The sequence below is a fragment of the Pagrus pagrus genome (assembly GCF_965226575.1).
Source record: "Pagrus pagrus genome assembly, chromosome: 24".
NCBI classification, from domain to species: Eukaryota; Metazoa; Chordata; class Actinopteri; order Spariformes; family Sparidae; genus Pagrus; species Pagrus pagrus.
This window is the reverse complement of record NC_140206.1, coordinates 15,352,497-15,372,584: the sequence shown is the minus strand read 5'-3', so window position 1 is coordinate 15,372,584 and position 20,088 is coordinate 15,352,497. Positions and strand designations below refer to the sequence as shown.

The following is a 20,088-nucleotide window of genomic DNA, read 5'->3' as shown; positions in this document are numbered from 1 at the left end:
AGTTAGCTAAAACGACGAAAAACCCTCACAGCAGCTTTAACAAGCTGTTTAGCAGCAATCTTAAACCATTTTTACACCAAAATGAGCCTGTATATGTGGGTTTATTAAATGTGGGTAGGCCTGCTAAAAATAGGCGACTGACTGTTTTCCCATCGTCAGAAGACGAGTTTGCCTTTCTTTTTTTCCCTTGTGCTTCACATTTGAGCACAAGAAAAAACGCACTGGAAAACAGGGAACAGTGGAAAGCAGCAGATCATGTGCCTTATCAGACTACATCCAGCAGACGTTAAGATTTCATTAGTAAAAGTCTCAATCATATTCTGAATGAAACGGTTGTTTACTGGAGCTGAGGATGAAGGAGTGAGACATCTCGCTCTTTTTCATCTCTGTTGCGATAAACACCCGTCTCATGTTCAACAGCTACTTGAACGGAGACAGGCAAAAAGTTATTTACGCTCTAATGAAAAGGGGCGAGTTAGCATGTCAACATGAGTGTCATGTTTCCATCACTGCCGATCAGAGCTGGAGCGATAAACACCCGTGGCTACTACAGAATCATCTTACCAGGGAATGAATGGCTGATTTGTTTAAAATAAATAAATAAATAAAATGGTTATATTATGTTTCTCAATCAAGAGGGGTTCGAGGGGTTTTCATTTTTCTTGTGGTGTTGATGTAATAAAAAATAATAAACATTCTAAGCTTCATTTGAGAACCTCAGTAGATGCTTTGAATGTAAAAAAAAGGACATTCTGTACAGCTCTACTTTGAAAGAAAGCCATACCTTGGTGTTTTCCTCGATCTGGGTACCTCTCTTCCAGGCCTCAGAAAAAATGGAGCTCACCACACTCTGGGACCGGCCATGAGATGAGCCTGTGTCCACCCCACTGTCGGAGTGGCCTGAATGGTTTGACTGGGACTCTGGAAGTGCACACAAATGACAGGAAGACTTTCTGAGCCAAGTATAATTTATGTCATGTCATAATTGTAGCTGTAAGTTCTTGAATTGAAACACAAGAGCAGTATACTTTTATTTGAGGGAAGTCTAACACATGAGCTTTAAATAAATTAAGATCAGGTCATTCTGTTTTTAACGTGTCTTTTTAAAAAGCCTCCATACTTAGTGGAATATTAACTGCTGGATGATCCCTTTTACATATGTACATGTAAATAATCATGAACTAGATGCTCTATTCAAAATCTATTACACTTATTCTCTGCCTCATAAGACAATTAACTAACCAGGTATGCTGGCGGAACTGGAGCCTGATCGGATGCTGGAGGTAGAGAGCGAGGACCAATCGTAGGCCGCCTCTGTCCTCTTCATGGCCTCCTGGTAGTTCATATACAGTTGTTTCCCATACTACAAAGAAAACATACACAAGAATAGAATGTAGAAATGAACAAACACAGTTTCTCTTAGAAGTGTTAGAGAATTATTTTTGCAACTCAGGTCTAGACGCACCTTGGCGATGCGAATTCCGTTCACCCATTGGTGCAGGGTCCTGACATCATCACAGCACAGATACTTGATGTACTGTGACTTCTTCTGGATTTGTGGATGCTGAAAAAAGAAGTAAATGTGTATATTACCATCCACCAATTCCTCACATCAGTGTTTTCTCTGTCATTGTTTTATAGCGGTGGTAGCAGGGGGTCATTTTTGGTATTTGTTACACATCCATCCCTGTTGGTCTTAGTTTTGGTTCTAGTGCTTTAAGTGGTTGCAGCACTAATACTGTTCATGTTTAGTTACTTGATCATGATTATAGGGCTACTTCTACACACCATGCCTTATGCTTTTTTGTTTGTCATTTCCATCATATTAAGCTGTGCTGATAATGTTCTTATGGTAAGTGTCCACAGGATCCATCATTTCCACGCTTCCCATTCATTGTCTATGTAAGCAGCCGTGCAAGGCAATCTGGCAGTGTCGCATTACGTTTTGAGAGACGGGGTATCGCGTTGCCCGCTCTTTGTCTAGGCTGTCGTATGCAAATTAGGGCTCGCTGCCTCCGGAAAAAATTGAAAAATTATTGTGGAGTTAACAGCTTTGGCAACTATATAGCTTATTTCTTGCATAAATGTCTTCAGAAACATATTTTAGTGAGCTATTTTGGGAATTTAAGAGAAAGTTTCCAACCGAGCTGCCATGTTGGTCCGCTTTGAAATACCAGACCAGGTGCAGCCAGGAGTGTTTGCAAGCCCAATGCCCTGGCGGACACGTACCATCCTGTGGTTGACCACCACTCCTAACTGAATGTGGAGGAACTGCCTCACATATCCACTTAAAAATGATGAAAGAATAATATGTGGTATATAAGTAGCTGCAAGTTTTTGGGCTTTAAGGCATCTTTAAAACAAAAGAGATTCCACTTATTAAATGGCAATCAACCTAAACGATTCTAAGTTGACTTTTTTGAAAGCAATTATGTGAAGGTGTTTTATGTTGTATAATGTTGCACTAGCTGTGAAAACAGATCTCCCTTTGAGACAATAAAATCTAGATAGGTATTTTCTAATGGAAGGCTAATGGCAGTAAATGCATTGAGAATGCCCGTCTGCTCTAATAAGTCTCTGGGGACCATAAGAATAATTTCACATGTTCACTGAGCTATTTCTAATCCATACATAGGGCGAGAAATTCACACTCTGTCAGTGTGCGTGTTAACATGCTACATATTTGTTGCCGTGAAAACACTTCCATGACATTTGCAGACAGATTTTAGGACAGAGAACACAACATTTCTCCACTAAGATATAGGAACAGTGCTTCACCTTCAGGGCCAGGCAGTAGTCGGTAGGAGCCTTGTATTTGCTGCGGTAGTCCTGGCCATAATACACGTTAACGTGGTCCAACTGGAGGAAGCACACAAGATCTCTAGATGCCTGCAGGGAGGGAGACAGAGGAGGATGGACTGAAACATGGTTGACTTTGAAAAGGGACTGAATGAAGCTGCTGCTCTGTACAAGGTGGAGAAGTCATTTTATGTTTGGATTGACTAGATGTATAGAAATATGCAATGCAATAGTTTAAACTACATATTAATGGTCTAACAGTATTTTTGGAACAAATGCTGTTTTTGAGCTTGAATGAAATGGCTCTAAATGGGCTTTAAATATGTTATAATGTTTTAGAGAGTGATAACACAGATCTAAATTAAATGTATAATGCTTTATTCACAGCCTGAGCTGGCACTGTAATGTACTGTAGGACTCAACCTACTTTTTAGCTTACACAAGACTGCAGGATTTAAATAAGGCAAGAAAGTAATGCAGCTACTGAATGCTAATGTGGTGTTGCTGAAGACTGTGCAGAAAGTGTTACAGTTTGAAAATGACTTTGGAGGATGATGGTGCTAAAAATAGAGCACATGTGCACAACAAATCGTGCCGTTTCTGTTGTGTTCAAAGTAACCCGGCGCTAAACAGGAAATACCATAGAGCAGACTGTGTGAATCTGGTTCTCATAACCCCAACCCACATTTCTTTTCTCCATCTTCATTTCGTCGGAGTACACATGACTAGTGTGCCTAAAGCCTCACTGACCTTGGCTTTGCCTTTGGGGACGTAGTAGATTCCTGACGCCCTGAGGAGGAAGTAACGTTTCTTCCACGACTTCTTCCCATCCTCTTTCAGCCACAGGACACCCTCTATCTCCGGTACCGACACTGAGCCGCCACAGAAACACTCCTGATACACACACATGCACAGAAATTGACGTTAAAGTTTACCTTCCGAGTCCTGATTTGCATGAATGTTAGGGCAGTCGGTAGTTTACATAATCTTACCTCTAATAAAGCCTCCTTATTCCTGTCAGCCATTTCAGATGTCTCCTTCCGCCCCAACAAATAGTTCTGGAGATGATCGAGAGCAACAGTAAATAGAGGACAGGGATAGGAGGGAGGGGGGGAAGTGTTAAATCGGTGGCTCACCTCGTCTTATGTTAAATAAATTATTCACCTTTACTCGCTTTAGAGCTTTGACCTACTTCCATCCCTCCTACACAAACACACTCCCTTGTTCACTCTCTGGGCTGTGCAGGCACTAAGCATGCATAAACAATGTGTTTGTGTGTATAGCATATGCTTTCAGCATTTATACGCTGAATGCAGAGCGGCTACAGAGGGCATTGAGAAGATGATCCATCCTCGATCACCTGTAGTCTATGTGTGCATTGAGGTGTAAGACAGTCACCTGAGGGTTCTTGAAAAGAGCGTATTTCTCAATGCGCTCGATGAACATTAGCTTGTTGTGGCTGTCTCGGGTCCAGTTTAAGAGGTTCTCCACCAAGTTCTCGTGGTCTTCAAAAATACGCTCTGAGAGAGAGAGACAGAGAGAGAGAAGGAGGGAGACGAGGGAGAAATGAAGATGAGATGCAAGATATGCACTTCTTTTGCTGATGTGCATATATGGACTTAATTTCGTCCGTCCAGGGAGTTGTCTTTTGGGTGGGGCAGAACCTTTAACTGTGAGCCTGGTAATTAGCCTGAAGCCACAAACAGACACTAAGATCACAGATAATGATAACAGAGTACAGGTTTGTCACCCACATTGTTTACATTACTGCGCATTCAACCTTGTGCAAACCCTCCCATCTATTAGCCAACGGTGCAGAATAACCATAAACAATGTTTATTTGACTCAGGTGTGGTGGAAATGATCTGCAGCTGCTCCCTTACCCATCTGTAGCTCGTTGATGGTTTCCACAAGAGACCAGTCAGGGCTGTAGCCACAGTGGGACTTATCCAGCAGGCTGTCCAGCACCTGCCTGACTGTCTGCCGCTCATCCACCATCATGGTCTTGGAGCTCTCGTCTGACATGTGGACCCTGATCACCAGCTGAGGAAGAGGAGAAAGAGGAAGGAGAGTGTTTTTTTTTTGTTTTTTTTAAAGGCTGGCTTGTTGTTTGTTTACCCATTTAAATTACATGCGGACATAATTTGCACTCCTGATCAAATGTTGCTTTATAAAAGAACCGGTATCAATTACGAATGTCAACAATGCGGGTAAACTGTTGCATTCACCCGATGAAATCCTGTTGTAATAATCAGACACATTTCTTATAGAGTTTTGTTCAACAAATGTTATTCGTCAACTTTTATTTGGTGAGTTGTTGTAATGTTTAGTAGGATAATATTCAAAGTGAGCAGTAGTTAAGCAGCATTCAAAATACTATTTGGTTATTGAAGAATGTGATTAACGGTGTCCAATAGCTCTTCTATAAATGCAATATTTTTCAGACAACATTTAACCTTATAGGTTTGAGTAAACCGGTAGTTTTTATTTTTTAGACTTGTGGACTAATGTAAGTTTAAACTCAAGTTTAAATGTCTGGGAAATTAGTTGTAACAGCTAAGGATGTTCCTAACAAGGTAAAACGCATCATTTTGACATAATAATGGCATATGGATGGGCAATATATTGATATTATATCGTTATTGTGATATGACACTATATACTAGAATTTGGATGTTGATGTAATGTGATGTAGCGTAAGTGTTGTCTTTTGCTGGTTTCAAAGGCTGCATTAAGGTTAAGTGATGTAATTTTCTGAACTAACCAGACTTTTGGTTAATGCAAGTATTAGAACGAAAGTACAAGTTAGTCATTATATCTACATTATTGCTGATTATTTATCAAAAATCTTGTAATGTTAATATTTAGTAAAAGTACAAATAGTCATCCCTTCAATACTGTCGCAATATTGATGTTGAGATATTTGGTCAGTAATAGAGTTTCTCCTAGCATTTTTTAAGTGCTTTGGGGAGATTTCAAAATATCATGTATGGTGATATAGACTTAAAATATCGCAATATCACTTAGCATACTGTAGCATGAAGCAGGAATCTTTGGGGACAAAGGGTGATTATTTTCACTCATTTCTTTGGAGGAAGCATACCCAAATGAACAAAACCCTTCAAAAATTCATGTAATTCCTTAAAGGCCTCTGGAGCACAATTCACTTGGAACATTTGGCAATCGGTTAATTTTATATGGACATATTTCAAGGCACAACGTTTTCCAGGAACAGTCCAACTCAAATCAAGCCACAATCTGCTTCAGAGTACTGAAAGGATGAAATCTGATCTTGTGCTTGTAAGTCTTGTTTTAAATACTTGGGGGCAGTACAGTCACAATGTTGCATACACACTAAATACTAAAATCTAATAATCTGGCAAAAGTTTTGCATCCATAGCCAACAAAGTCTCCCATAACAAGCAAGCCTAAACTAAGCTGTATAAGACAAGCACACACGTGCCAAATCCAGCCTCACACAACTGCAGCCCACATAAGACTTGTCCTGGTGTGAAACCAAATAAAGCCTTAAATTCCTTGACCTCCTGTTTGTGCCCTCCCACTAGGAGCCTGACACCCAATCAGCATGTGGGTACAGTTTACTGAACGGAAACTTGGACCAATGAGAATGCTGGGGGAGCTGTGAGACTAAGACATGGGGAGTCTGACCTACATTTCTCACAGGAGAGACCCCACAAACCCCCTCGTCTGGCAGCAAAAAAGTTTAATCAAACCAAAAATCCCACTGCTTGAAAAAACTATGCCTCTGAAGCTTTTATCTAATTAAACTGCTTCAATGTCAAGAATCCAAAATATAGTAAAATGTTTGGCTGTGTAGACTGCTGACACAGACAGGACTAATAATTTAGCACATCACAGCATTCTGCTATGCAAGACAAAGATCTTTAATGTCCCAGCTGTACCAGCACTCTTTATCCTGTCGTATTGTATTCACTTGGAAGAGTGAAGTCGAGCCCTGTCCGTCGAAACACTATTGGGTCTCAACCATTCATTGCTTTCAAAAGGCCACCATTCTGTTGCTCTCATTCACAGAGACAGTTCATTCACTGCCGGAAACACTGGCAAAAAATGGCCTGCCTGTGGAGTCCCATGCCATCTTCCCAATGGACACGTCATGGCTTTCAATGGAGCAAGGCGCCCCAGTTGTTCACCAAAATCCAGCACTCCTTTGGTTGGAGTGGGTAAATAAGATGTTTTGTTTAGAATGTGTCTGCATTGTCTCGCAGCGCTCCCTTTCTGATTTCTTGCTCCCTCCCCGCTAGATACACACACATAATCAAACACTGCAATGACCTATTTTCTCCGCGCTTCACCGCCTCGCTGTGAATGAAGTTCACAAAGAAATGCAGTGTGCAGTGAATATGACAAGACAGCGATTATTATGAGTCAGAATGGTTTTTTTAAAGGAGAAACCGAGTCAGTGAGTGGAAAGCCTACGCGTACAAAAGGAGAAAAGGTGGACCTACCTTTTTGACCTGTGCCTCTTTGATTTTTTCGAGGGCGACTCGTATCCTCTCTGCCTTCAGTTTGGCAGCCTGCTCCTCCTAGATGGACAGACAGGAAAATGGTTAATATAGCTGTCAAACAATAAAAAAGAAAACACACATACACGGAAACCCTGACAACAACTAAGAAAGCGATTCTGGTTTCATAACCTTGCCTCATCCTCTTCACGCATGTCTTTCATTACTCTCTGGCAGGAATAAGACATCATGCGCACACACAACTTCATTAAATAGTAAGCAGCCGTCTCAACCATTTAAATGCACAAGCCTCTGGCATGATGGCGCACGGTGTCATGTGAAAAACCTAATCCAATTCTTCCATGCTTTGGGTCGCTTACCTGCCCCCGCCAACAAGATGCCATCACCTCCATTCCGCAGGTTGCTTCCACGTGTGTACAGTGGGTGTGTTTTATCACTTTCGTGTGAATATTGGATCAATCCCTAATAAACACCGTGATAGCCAATGCTGCTATTGCGACATCGCTCCGGTGTTCCCTCAAATATGGCGCTCCATTTGCCGTCTATGGTTCCATATTGGATTCATATGGAGCTGCAGCGGCTTCCTTTGATCTCGCTATACAGCAGAAGGGAAACAATAGTAGAAGATCCCCGAAGGGCGAGAGGCTGCGGATGAGTGTGGGATCAGTTCAGAAAGCCTCTATGCCCTCCACTCAAAGATGCAGCGATCTCCTGCAAAGATCATAGTCACATCTCAAGGGCAAAGATGAGAAAAATATCCAGATTCGTCCACAGTTAAAGACAAAAATGACATCTTTCTCAGTCGTCTTAACATAGAAAGATTGAGAAAAAAAAAAAGAAAAAAAAAAAAAAGTGTCCGCTTTCCACCGTTCACAGTGAGCTACTGGCATTTAAAAAAGCAGATAAGCTAGCCGAGACTTAGCTGTGACTTTGTGACAGCCCAGGTTCACAGACTTGCAGACATGTGCGCCCGAGACGAGCACAACTTGACTAAAAACCCCAAGTGAGACAGTGGGGAGGACGCCCCTCCCCCTTCTACCATCCCACCCTCTCTTCCTGCTTCTCTCTCTCCCCCTTCTCCATCACTCTCTTCCTTCCTCTCTCTATACATCAGATGCAGGGGTCTGGGAGCGTGCCCAATCGATGGAGCATAATCCCCACGAAAATAGTAGAACAGGGGGGTCAGCCAACCAGCGAGCCCCGACCGCAAGACCCTGCTACCCTTTTGTCCAATCAGGACAAGGTGGGAGACTGTGACCGACACTGGCCCCTGAGCTAAACTACAGTGACAAGGACGGAGGGTGGAATTTGGGTGAATGAGAATCTGAGGTGCTGAATATTTGAAGTCATGTGCGTGCATACGCCAGCATGTGTGTTAAAGTGGAGGGGGTGAGGGGTATTAACAACCCCAAGCCTCTTATCTCGAGAACCCCCATCCCCTCTCCTTGACCCAGACTACCTTTTCCACATGACCAGCTACAAGGCACATGCACATTAATACAATGAAGCCAACACTCTGTTTGGCCAACACATAGTGGCAGGCTTTTAGTCAGCAGAGTGTGTGTGACGGGGGAAGAGGTCACGGGGGTTGGGCAGATTACAGTCCAGAGTCAATCTGAGTCACACTGTAGGTTTTGCCCCAGAATTGTCAGCATAGCCCCTCTCCCCTCCATTATTTCCTCACCACATGACACCTACACCCTGCTTTTTATTAGACATTAGTCTGATTCCTATTCCACAGGCGTTTTCCCTTCCACTTTCACACTGAGCCACACCAGAGCCAATTTTAAAAGGCTCTTCTGCCTAGCCTGGAAAAAAAAATCTTGGCATCCTCTCCCTTTGATGTCTTTCCACCCTCTCTCTCTCTCTCCCTCTCTCCTCGCTTGTTCCCAAACATCCTGCACTCATTCAGTATTCTGATTTGCGAGCGAGGAGAGGGAGAGAATTTGTGAGTCCATGCGATCGCGGCTCCCTCGCTCCTATTCTCTGGTGAAAAGTGTAACACTAACGCATAAACTCCCTCACAGCCTGTACGCCGCCGGCAATCTATCCTCTCCCCGCGTTTAAAAAACGCTCAAATGCTCTCTGTACACACAGACAGACTGAGAGCCGATATGCCAGAAACCAATAGCCCTGAAAGTTGAATTCATTCCATTGTTTCGTAATACAAAGAGAAAGTAAGTAACTGCCCCTCCAAGATTTTTGGCTGTAAAAATTTTCATGGACAGATGAATTGTGTGGATATTACAGTGAGAGTCAGCCAGCTAAATGTTGGCTTCTATCATATTCAAATAAATGGAGATCACGGAAAGAGTTTTGGAAGGAAATCTGTAATTTAATGCCAATGATCTCTCATGAGGATCTTTCAGTTTACTTTCACATGAATAGCACAAGACCGAAGTCTTTAACCTGGAAGGCGACCTGAAAATAATCAAAATCATTCTCCAGAATCTCCCACACCCATGCTTAAGCGATTTGCATCATTTGTGCTTTGTTACATATTCAGCAAAAGCTGGTTTTAACTCTCAATAGGACGTAAGGAACTCTGACCTGCATCTTCCACCTCTACTGGAATCTCCCGCATTGCACTTGGAAAGCACTCTGTGCTGCGTAGCGACTACAATAAATCACAATCAACAGTGGCCAACTTTAAAACATAAACCGACACGCACATCTGATCAGCATAAGCTTTGCACTAGAGCCAAGGCTGCAACCGGCGCTTTTGCAGGGACAACTGACTGCTGCAGAGAGGTTTGACGAAGTGTTGAGGAACAGCTGAACACAGAGGGCTCACATTCCAAATGTTTAATGTACATTTAATGCATCAAATAGCAAAGCAATTGCATCGACATTCAATTCACCCGAAAAAGTCATTATTATCTACTCATCACCATGCTGATGGAAAGTCAGGTTTCATAGTCCAAACAAAGACATGCAATGGCTCCATACAGCTCGTCCAGCGTAATCCAAGTCTCCGGAAGCCCCAAAATCCCAAACTGACTTGAAAAGAGGTTATTTACACTGTTTTTTTAAGGCAAAAATCTTTGGTGTTCTTGCTAAGCTAAAAGCATTAGCATGCGCCCTGTCTTAAGTGGATACACAAGCTCAACCACGAGTTGAGGGGGTTAAATAACGTCTTTTCTAATCAATTTGGTATCTCTGGGCTTCCGCAGACATTAATTACATCAAACAAGCGGTCAAGAGCCAGAGTTTTTTTGGTTCTTTTATAAGATTTTAAAACAAGTTCAGTTGTTCAGAAGAGAATGCTGCAACACTGTTTAGCTGTGAAGCTCTGGCAATGTTTTTGTTTTATTTAACCACCCATTAAAAAACCCAAAGATATTTGATTTCTGCCATCGATCAATATTGTTGTAGATTCATTCTCTTTTGAGAAGTAAGTCGATTAATCAATTACTGTCGATTAAGTAATTGATTAATCGACAGTTCTAATAACATAACTTCATAAGCAGTTGCTGTTCCCTGCACAAGCTTTCCTTTCTAAATGAAGACAGAGTGCAAATCAAAAGCAAACTGCAAGTGGAAAGAAAGGAAAATGTATGAAATGGACACTAACTGGCAAAAGACTGCCTGCAAGTCAGAAAGAAATGCCGAAGCAAATAGGACACAAACAATCAGCCTATATGTGTGGCACAGTATGTACAGGGTGGGTGTTGAAAAGTAATACAGGGGCAAAATCCATTCTGATGTTGTGTTATACTCTTGTAATTCATTTTTTTGGCATGTCAAATTTCTCTCAAATTGCCTCATTTATTTCTCTTTATTTGTGCATTACTGAATTTCCAAGAATTCTAATACAGCTCTCATTATAGGCCTGATCCTGTTGGAGAGGGTGAGAGTTGAAAAAAGCCAACATCCCCTTTATTGGCTGAGAAGTTATTTTTCTGCCTCTTTTTTTCTTTTTCTTTTTTATTAAGTAAACAAATAAATTGATTTCCTGCAGCTGTTTTCTGACAGTCACTGAAGCATGGATTTTTCCACTTATACACATGCAAAGCAGAAGAGAGGTGCAGTGTGCACGGACATGAGATATCTGAAGAAGAAGAAGAAGAAGAAGAAAAAGATGAAAAAGAAGCGAGTGTATATGGAAGTCACCTTGGTCAGGAGGTGAGAAGGCTTTCCAGCTATGCTTTTCAGAATGAGCGAGGTTTCTCGGTCCAGATAGGAGTGCTTGGGTGAAGAGAGAAGAGGGGGATAAAAAGGGAGAGCAGAGGAACAGACAAAATGTAGAAAGGTCAGTGCCAGATGATTCTTGGAGGTTTATTAATTGCAGGTATGTTGATCTTTTTGTGTATAAAAGAAGCGTGGCAGAGAAGTTTCCATAAATGGAGTGCTCAGCATTTGTGGTTGTCATTAGCTGCAGCTGTGGGTAAAGAAGCAATGATTGTGAGAAGTACTGTAGATATGTACAGAGAAAACATGACTGCAATAGACTGGAGTGTTCGAATACATAGTATACTGTGCATTCAGCTAACCTATGGTCTACAGCTACTTTCACAAACACACACGCAATCTCCCCTCCACACCAACCACACTTTTATGCTTATTGTGCATGCATTATACACAAACCAAAGGCTGCACACTATAGCTACCATCTCAATTACGATATTCCACCCATTAAAATGTAGTTAAAATGATGTTGTAATTATTAGAGGCCCTGTTCAGACCTGTTATAATCATGTGTCCTGAGTGATCTGATCACAAGTGGGAAGCTCTTAGTACAGGCATAAATGCACCAAGAGGTACAATCACTCCTGACCACGTCAGAGGTGGTCTGGGCCGCATGAGACCACATTCTTTTAGCAGTGAGTAAGCGAATGTGTCCGTGGCCACATAAAAGGATCGCCTACTCAACTGATGTCACCGGCGTAACAACAGCGAGAAGCCACAACAACAGGCAGGTTTAGCAACACGCTGTCGGATTTCCACATGGTTCACTAGAAACGGCAATGTCTCCAAACTCCACAGCAAATTCACTCTTGTCAGTCTTGTCAGTTTGGCATTAGATGCAATAGATGAGGTTGTTCCTTTCTTGTAAAAAGTATCAGTTTGTTGTGACGGCCCTGTACCAGCCCGTCTGCTTCTGTGTCTAAGGGGCGTCTTATCTGCCAACATTTAGCGGCTTTTTGAAGACACCATTTCAGATGATTTCACCATTTACACTGGATTTATAAAAGAAGACTATCATTATTATTGACGGTAAATGTGTTGAATTTTTTAACATAGAGTAACCAATTAGTGACCAATATAGGCTACATCTTTTGTCACCCCTGGAGAAGTACACCAGACTGCTGCAAAAAAGTGCACAATTTTGTGAGTTATTGAGTTAAGAAAAACTTTTTGTTAAAAGCTGACCATAACAAAATCATAATTATTTGGGCCTTCTTGTAAATTTGGCAAATTTGATACATTATGTTCTTTCTTTCTTTGTGTAAAAAACACTGAGGTCTTTTGTTCCAGAGATGCAAAGTCATATGAAGCACTGAAGTGAGATCTGATCATGTGGTCACTTGAGATGCAGGTTCAGATGTGTCAGGTGTGAACTGCTGACTGTCCAATTGTGGTTGGATCACTCAGGACAGATGTTAATACCAGGTCTGAACAGGGCCTTATTGACCTCTCATTTCAGCATTAATAGGCAACCTAAGGAAATCAAAATGACTTAAAAGTGACAATATTTCACATCTGTTTGAAGGTGGAAATGAATATTTCCTCAATATATGATTGCACTCCAAATGATTAACCTGCAGCCTTAAATGTGCAAAACACACACATGCACACATACAATCTCACACTCTTGCACTTACAGTGGTCTGATCCATTTCACCCTCTCGTGAGGTGAAGTTAAGATGCCGTCTGGCCCGTCGCAGTGTAACATGCTGGGGGAATGTCAGGAGGTGCAGGCAAGGTGTGCGTGGACAGAGACCACAGGTATAGGAAAGGATGCAGACACAGATAATATGATCACATGCGGGGGGGACAGGGGACATGCAAGATACTGTGTTTAGGTGTCAACTTCTTCAGTCTTAACTGAAATACTATCTCACTTTCATGGTTTTACTTTCGTCTCCTCCTTCCCTCGACTTTAGCTCTCCTAAAAGTTACCTAAACACACATATCTGTCATATATACACACAGTAAATCGGTTAAGATCTTTGTCTCACAAAACAAAACTCTCAAATGCACCTTTGAGGACGCTTTGCTTTTGTTAGAGAATCAAGATGCTTGGGGAGTGAACAAAGGATTTCAGAAGTGGCAGATGTTAACATTGTAATCCACAGTTAGGAGCCTTATAGGAGATTACAATGTTTTCTTGAACACACCATCCAATGCAAAATACACGGGCGGTATTGTGCATCAACACATTTCAGGCATGCAATTTTGTTCAAATGGCATGCTCTGTGGTTAAACATGCAGGACCAGAGCCAGACTGAGGTCAATTCAGGGTTACTGAGATTTTCTTAGAAAATCGCCCCCCATTAAAGTTAATGATGCACAGCAGATTCACATTTTACTTACCTTTACATGTGGAAATGTACACACAGTCTTTCGTACTGCGACTCACACACACACTTTCTTATTAGCTGATAATACTAGGTCTACCTCTTGGACATCCTTGTTGTGTGGGTTGCCTTGTGTATTTCAGTGTCATACCTCTGTGCTGGTCTGGCTCTGTCCTTGCGCGCTCGGGCTGCTCTGTCCCTCCACATCTCCGCCCGCTGTCACTTTATCGATGTCCAGCGAGTCCATGCTGGACGCTGAGGCACATGCTGAGTTTACACTGGACCGCTGGGAAGGAGCTTCCTGCTCGCTGACTGCGCCCACTGAGCCCGTCCTCCGGTGCTGTCCTCCGCCGCCGGACGATCCGGAAGAGGGCCGCCGCAGTGTGGTGGAGGAGAAAGAAGAGGAGGAGGAGGAGGAAGAAGAGGAAGAAGTCTGACGTGCCGCTTCATCCATGCTCAGAGAGGCCTTCTCCAGCTGAGAGGTAATGTCAGCCAGGGAGATGTTGGAGGCTGCAGGGCGGGTGCTGCTGCTGTTGCTTCGTACGGTGTTGGCTGGGGATGCCCGGGTGCTGCTACTGGCACTTCCTGTTGGGGGGTTTGAAGTTTAAACACAGCTCAGATGGAAGAAGAAACGAATAGTAGGTGGACAACATTTTAAACTACAACCCTGATTTAAGAAATGTTGGGATGCTGGAACAAACTGTGTTCACTGAGAACAGTTATAGTAAGATGTTTTTTTAGATTGACAAATTCTTAACATTACACTGCATTCATGACGCACACACGCGATGGCAAAAAAAACAAAAAACAAGCCAAAGTGGTATAGTCATCCATCATGTATGCTAAAGACTAAATTTTCCTGCTGCAAACAGGATGCTGCTAATTGTCTCCCCTCCTTCCTCCTCTGTATTATTACCCTGCATGTGTTTATTTTGTCTTTGGCTTTAGTGAGACGTGTTGGAAGGGATTTTTTTCCCCGTCAGCATTCTTCCTCCATTGGAAACACAGGAGAAGAAGAGTGACATCTTCCTGTTTTATTCCAGAAAGCATTCCTCCTTTGTGTTCCATGTCCAACTATTATCCACTTATATGGAAAAAAGTAGAGTATGGCTGAAGATTCTACACAAAAGCCTTATTTGTTTACAATGAAAATATGAATGTTTAGTAATTGGTGGAGTAATTGTTTTATTGTTAAGTACAACAAGAAGCACCATCCCAAAAGCACATTATTCATTACCTCCACTGCTTCCCCCTCCACTGGTGCCTGTGTGCTTCGTACTGGCACTGCGCCCCCCAGGGGCCCGCTGCTGGCCTTTGCTTTGGCCACGAGATGTGGAATTTGGTTTGGAAATGGTATTGAGCTCCTGCTCGATGGAGCACAGGTCAGCCATCAGGGCGTCCAGGTCCACTGTGTCACCCTGGTTTAACGCCTCTGCAGGGAGCAACAGATCAGGCATAGAGGAAGAACAGAGAGCAGGCAGAAGGAAAGGGGGAAGGGGTTAAAGATTTCATTTGTCTGATCTTTTTTGGATCTGTGCTGTTATTATACTGATCTGGACCACTGCCAATGAGACGAGAGAGGTCTCACCATTTATGTTGTACATTGAGAAGCGGTAGGAGAAGTTGGCCATGTTTGTCTCCTGTCTGAGAGGAGGCTTCTGCAGCGCCTTCTGGGGCCTGCCATCATCCAGACTCTACAGAGCACACACAGACACATACAGTCAAAACATGAGGTGCACATATGCAAAACCCCACTCATTCTGATGTTACAGTCAATGTAGAGGATCTAAGCAACCATGTCTTCCTGCTAGACTGCTTGGTCACACACACACTAGTGCAGACCTGCACAAATGCAAAATGTAAAGTGGTGGTGGGAGAGGAGTTGCTAGGATACAGTATAGGGAGACAGGATTAGCAGTGTTAAGGTTGCTATGGATACAGCCCCTTCCTTTCTGTCTGCTCTTCTACCTGTGTGAGTCTATATGTGCGTGTAACCAACTGCCCCCTCTTTTTTTTTATGTGTGCGTTTTAACCTGTGTGAGCTTGTCCAGCTCGCCCAGCCAGGCTCCAAACATCTTGTCCAGGTCCTGGTCCTCCTTGTCGCTATCCTCCTCTGCTCCATGGTCCAGCTCATCATCTGACACCTGCTCCATCTACAAATACACACACACACACACACACAGAAATAGAGGGAAGGGATTAGGAAATTGTCGGATGATTCTACACGTGTACACAAATTCACACGCCATCACATCACACCCACATAGCGGGAATGATCTAAAGAAGGGAAAAAAAAAAAAACCTTCAGCTCAGCTCATGCCAACCTCACTGCCTGTTACCATGACAACCGCTCATGGACCCCTAGCGGGCACCCAGCTCAGTGTAATCATGGCCTGTAGTGTCTTGTGTGCTTGCTCACCGCTGACACACCCATCATCTCCACCTCCAGCTAAATCTGAGAGAGAGGGACGCTGATGGACGTCAGGAGGTGCAGAACACCAATCAATATCGCCTAAACTGATGTACTTTCGGGGACTATAAATCTGTACTAAATCACTTCACCAGCAGCGTACCCGTGGAGAAGATATCAATCGAAGCACAGTGACCAGCACTAGCAGGTGGTGTTGATGGCTGTATGAAAGATTTCCTCTGGCTATAAGGGTGTCAGTGTAGGGAGGCACAGCGAGCTGGTTATGAGAGCCCAGCTGTGTGCTGTCAAAGGTGATGACAGAGCTCCCTCTACTGGCCACATAGGAAAGTGATGTAACTGCAAGATACAGCTGTGCCCCTGGTTGACTGGATACAAGCAATCTAGTGATGCAACTGAACAGCTGATTGTCTCCAATATCAGTCAATTAATGAATTAGTCAAAAGAAAAATAATTGCCAGCTAATAATGGCAACTATTTCGATAATCCATTAATTGTTTCAGTCACTTTTACATCAAAAAATTTTAAACATTTGCCAGTTCAAGCTTCTTAAATGTTAGGATTTGTTGTTTTTCTTTGTCATTTGATAGCAAATAAAGAGTCTCTGGGTTTTGGGCTGTTGGTTGTACAAAAGCAACTATTTAAACACGTCACTTTTTCACAATTTTGACATTTTATAGACTAAACAATGAATCATGAAAATAATGAGCAGATTTATCAATAATGCAAATAATCGTTCGTTGCAGCCCTACTTAATATTGACATTTTACATTGTTGGAGAGAATTGGATTCTTATGGATATATATCAAATGATTAGGAATGACCAAACATCAGATATTCATGGATCTTTAGGAAGGTTTGCTTGCTTTCATTAAACAGACAAACAAAAAACCTTTTAACTAATCCTATAGCACATTCAAACATGACAAGACACTGCAGATATATATCAGTGTCAAGCCATCTAGTATAACGTTAAAAAGCAATGAAAGAAAGAAAACTACCAGACCCTTTTCAGTCTATTCAAGGACACGTTTCAGTACAGACAAAGCACTAAATCCAAACATGAAGAAAACGGAGCAGACTTCAAGAACAGTGCAAAAACTAGTCTATTATACAAGTGTCTGACAATGTGTTGTGTCAGTGTGTGCTGACGTCCCTCCCTGTTTCTTCACAGTATCAAATTCTAGGTCAGCTAAACTGTTTTAGACAACCTGATATTAAACCAAGTGTGTCACACGGTCAACTTTTTATCTACTGTTTAATCAGCACCAGAGTGCATGGATCAACTGTACTTTTCCCCTAAGAGCGCTTCCATCTTGGTACACGCCAGTGCCCTCCCAATACAGTTCACTCAGATGGAATATTCCCGGGTAATCCCATTGATGTTTTCAGGGGGTGTCATTCCCACCCATTCACCACGCTCTATGGTGTCAGTCACTAGTGGGGACTGTACCAAACCAGGATTAACCCCCCTGGTGACCCCTGTTCTTTTGATCCAGCAAACTGTGTACGTGTGGCTTGATGTGTATATGTGTGGCTTTGTGTGTCTAAGCCTTTACTTACTTGAATACTTGAGAGCAATGTTGAGTCATGCTTTGTTGTTAGAAGGTGATAAAAGGCAGGTAATAAAGCAGGCCGTAGGTGAAAGGCAATAAAACAGGCTGCGTTTGGCAAAGTTAACAGCTATATGATAGTAAAAGCATTAAAAATCGGTCAGCTGAGGACAAACGCACACACAGCAGCTGAGGGACGCTTGTTTCAGACCACAAGCAGTCATATTCCAGATAGTACATGTGCTCAGCTCCTTAAATTTAAGAAATATAATCTCGCAATGTCCCATCCCATCCCATCCTTTATGTCTCTACAACTGCTATTTCAAGCCAAACCTGCCACTCTTGTATGTGTATGTGTGTGTGATGGAGAGTTTTTATTGTTTTGGCACGCATATCAAACAGATGACGAACATGGACATGTCAGCTTGTGGAGGAAGATGGAGTATGTAAACAAAAACAAGTCAACCGAATGTGCGTGTGGGCATGTGTGTGTGTGTGTGTGAAATTATATCCATGCAATCATGTGTGGGAGTCAGAGCAGGAAATGGCCAGGATGTGCAGAATTCCTAATTTCCCTCATGGCCTGTTCCTTGGCAGGAAACTCCAGCTGTCCTTTGGTTTATCCGTGCCACTTTACTGTGATGGGGAGGGACTTGTGGGTGAGAGGAGGGAGACCCCTCCACCCCGTCCTTTAGGTTGACCCTGTGGTTTACCAGAAAATGAAAAAAGTATATAGTTTTTCATCACTGAAATTACATGGTGCCATATTACGGCCACAGAATCATTTGTCTGTTTTGCTACCCTCAAACGTGGCTCCATATGGGGCCCTTTGGTCACAGACATATCCATTTGGGGGTTCCCCAGCATGAAAAGGGTTGAGTGTCCTTGCTATAAGGCATGACATCATGCCTGGCTGGAGGCAGACAGGAAGAGGATATGGCTAAAATCAAATGAGCTTGCATTGTGTTTGCCAACGCTCTCTGAGGTGCTTCCATATGTAAATACACCAGCCAGAAATGAGTCCAACTGCAGGACGCTTTTAACAGCTGTGTTTAAACATCAACAAGCCTGCGGGCCTTTCCCAATAGTTAAACACACACACACACACACTTTGCGAGTAGGTGCATACAAAAATGTGTATATGCTGAAGGTGCATATACAATGTAACTGCAGGAAGAATAAAAATGAAGCAAACTCACGAAAACAAAAAGCTCTTTGAAAATAGCCCTGCTGCTGTCATTCTAATGGAATCGCAGCCTTGAAGGCAGATGATGCTGCAGGTTTAAGTGAATTACCACCTGAGGCCCTGCTTTTAAGCTTATGGAGCATGACCTGAGAGAGACACAGGGGTGTGTGTGTGTGTGTGTGTGTGTGTGTGTGTGTTCACAAATGGACTGCGACAGGGATCATCGCAAACCAAACGGCAGCCTTGGCCTTCCCCCCCCCTGATACTGCATGACCCCTCTCTGTTGTCTGAGCATGACCGGCACTCATCGGTCTCCTGTGACTGCCGGCTGGCACAGAGGTCTAAGAGTGAAATGTTACAAGGTCAAAGGTCTTTCCGATGGAGTCTCTCATGCAGTTTCCGCTGATGCTGCAGTGCTGGCAAAAGGAGATGAGGAGTCAATGGAAGGGAAAGGAAGATGAAAGTGTGTTCTGGGAAGACGAATCTTTCTACATCTTAGAGAAAGCACAGTGGGCTTCCGGTGCTGAGGAAGATGAAGATGAAGTGCTGGAGGAGAAAGAGGAGGAGGACACGTCTATCTTTAGACTAAGTCGTTCATATCAGAGAGTGTCAAGAGGATTGGAAAAGGGAGTGGTATGAAGACTAGATGTTAAGTCGCTGAGAAGAAAAGTGTCGAATAGTCCTCTATAGTTCCTACTCCTAACAACGAACTCTGAGACAAATGGTATCCTGCTGAGTTTTAACTAAAATTAGGCTGTATGTCAACTCACAGGCTACAGATGTATTTGATCTGAATTATGCAAACTAATTATACAACAAGTTTATAAAAAAATAAAGAGTACCATCACTTAAGGCAAGAAAACACAACCTCGTTGGTTTAAAAATGAACCCAGTGACTTCTTGTCACATGTTAGGTCACACCTCTTGGAATGAATGAATGCTGCCCGAGTGCTATTTTCACCCCACATGTGACAAACATATGTTGTCCCTCCAAGAGACGTTTTAAGCTCATTCACAGCACATTTATCCTCTCTGGAAGCACATTTTCAGCAGTTGATCCATCTCAAATATTAAGGACCAATAGGCTTGTCCCAAT

The 20,088-nt window shown here is 42.7% G+C and overlaps 1 protein-coding gene across 6 annotated transcripts in view; it reads right to left on the bottom strand.

The window, feature by feature from the left end:
* The window catches only part of raph1b (Ras association (RalGDS/AF-6) and pleckstrin homology domains 1b), a 48,119-nt gene that overhangs the window by 5,287 nt on the left and 22,744 nt on the right, over positions 1-20,088 (bottom strand). For 2 of the 6 annotated variants that reach the window (XM_084347077.1, XM_084347078.1), the window contains exons 3-17: positions 15,859-15,978; positions 15,414-15,519; positions 15,063-15,257; positions 13,977-14,410; positions 13,130-13,201; positions 11,418-11,492; positions 7,287-7,364; positions 4,683-4,842; positions 4,198-4,319; positions 3,792-3,857; positions 3,550-3,693; positions 2,779-2,889; positions 1,466-1,564; positions 1,243-1,363; positions 785-921 (exon numbers count right to left, since the gene is read on the bottom strand). In XM_084347077.1, the coding sequence (XP_084203203.1) occupies positions 785-921; positions 1,243-1,363; positions 1,466-1,564; positions 2,779-2,889; positions 3,550-3,693; positions 3,792-3,857; positions 4,198-4,319; positions 4,683-4,842; positions 7,287-7,364; positions 11,418-11,492; positions 13,130-13,201; positions 13,977-14,410; positions 15,063-15,257; positions 15,414-15,519; positions 15,859-15,978 (2,040 nt within the window). Of the gene's footprint in view, positions 1-784; positions 922-1,242; positions 1,364-1,465; positions 1,565-2,778; positions 2,890-3,549; positions 3,694-3,791; positions 3,858-4,197; positions 4,320-4,682; positions 4,843-7,286; positions 7,365-7,663; positions 9,051-11,417; positions 11,493-13,129; positions 13,202-13,976; positions 14,411-15,062; positions 15,258-15,413; positions 15,520-15,858; positions 15,979-20,088 lie in introns of those variants that run through there. The other 4 variants (XM_084347080.1, XM_084347079.1, XM_084347081.1 and 1 more) reach the window with 4 other exon arrangements.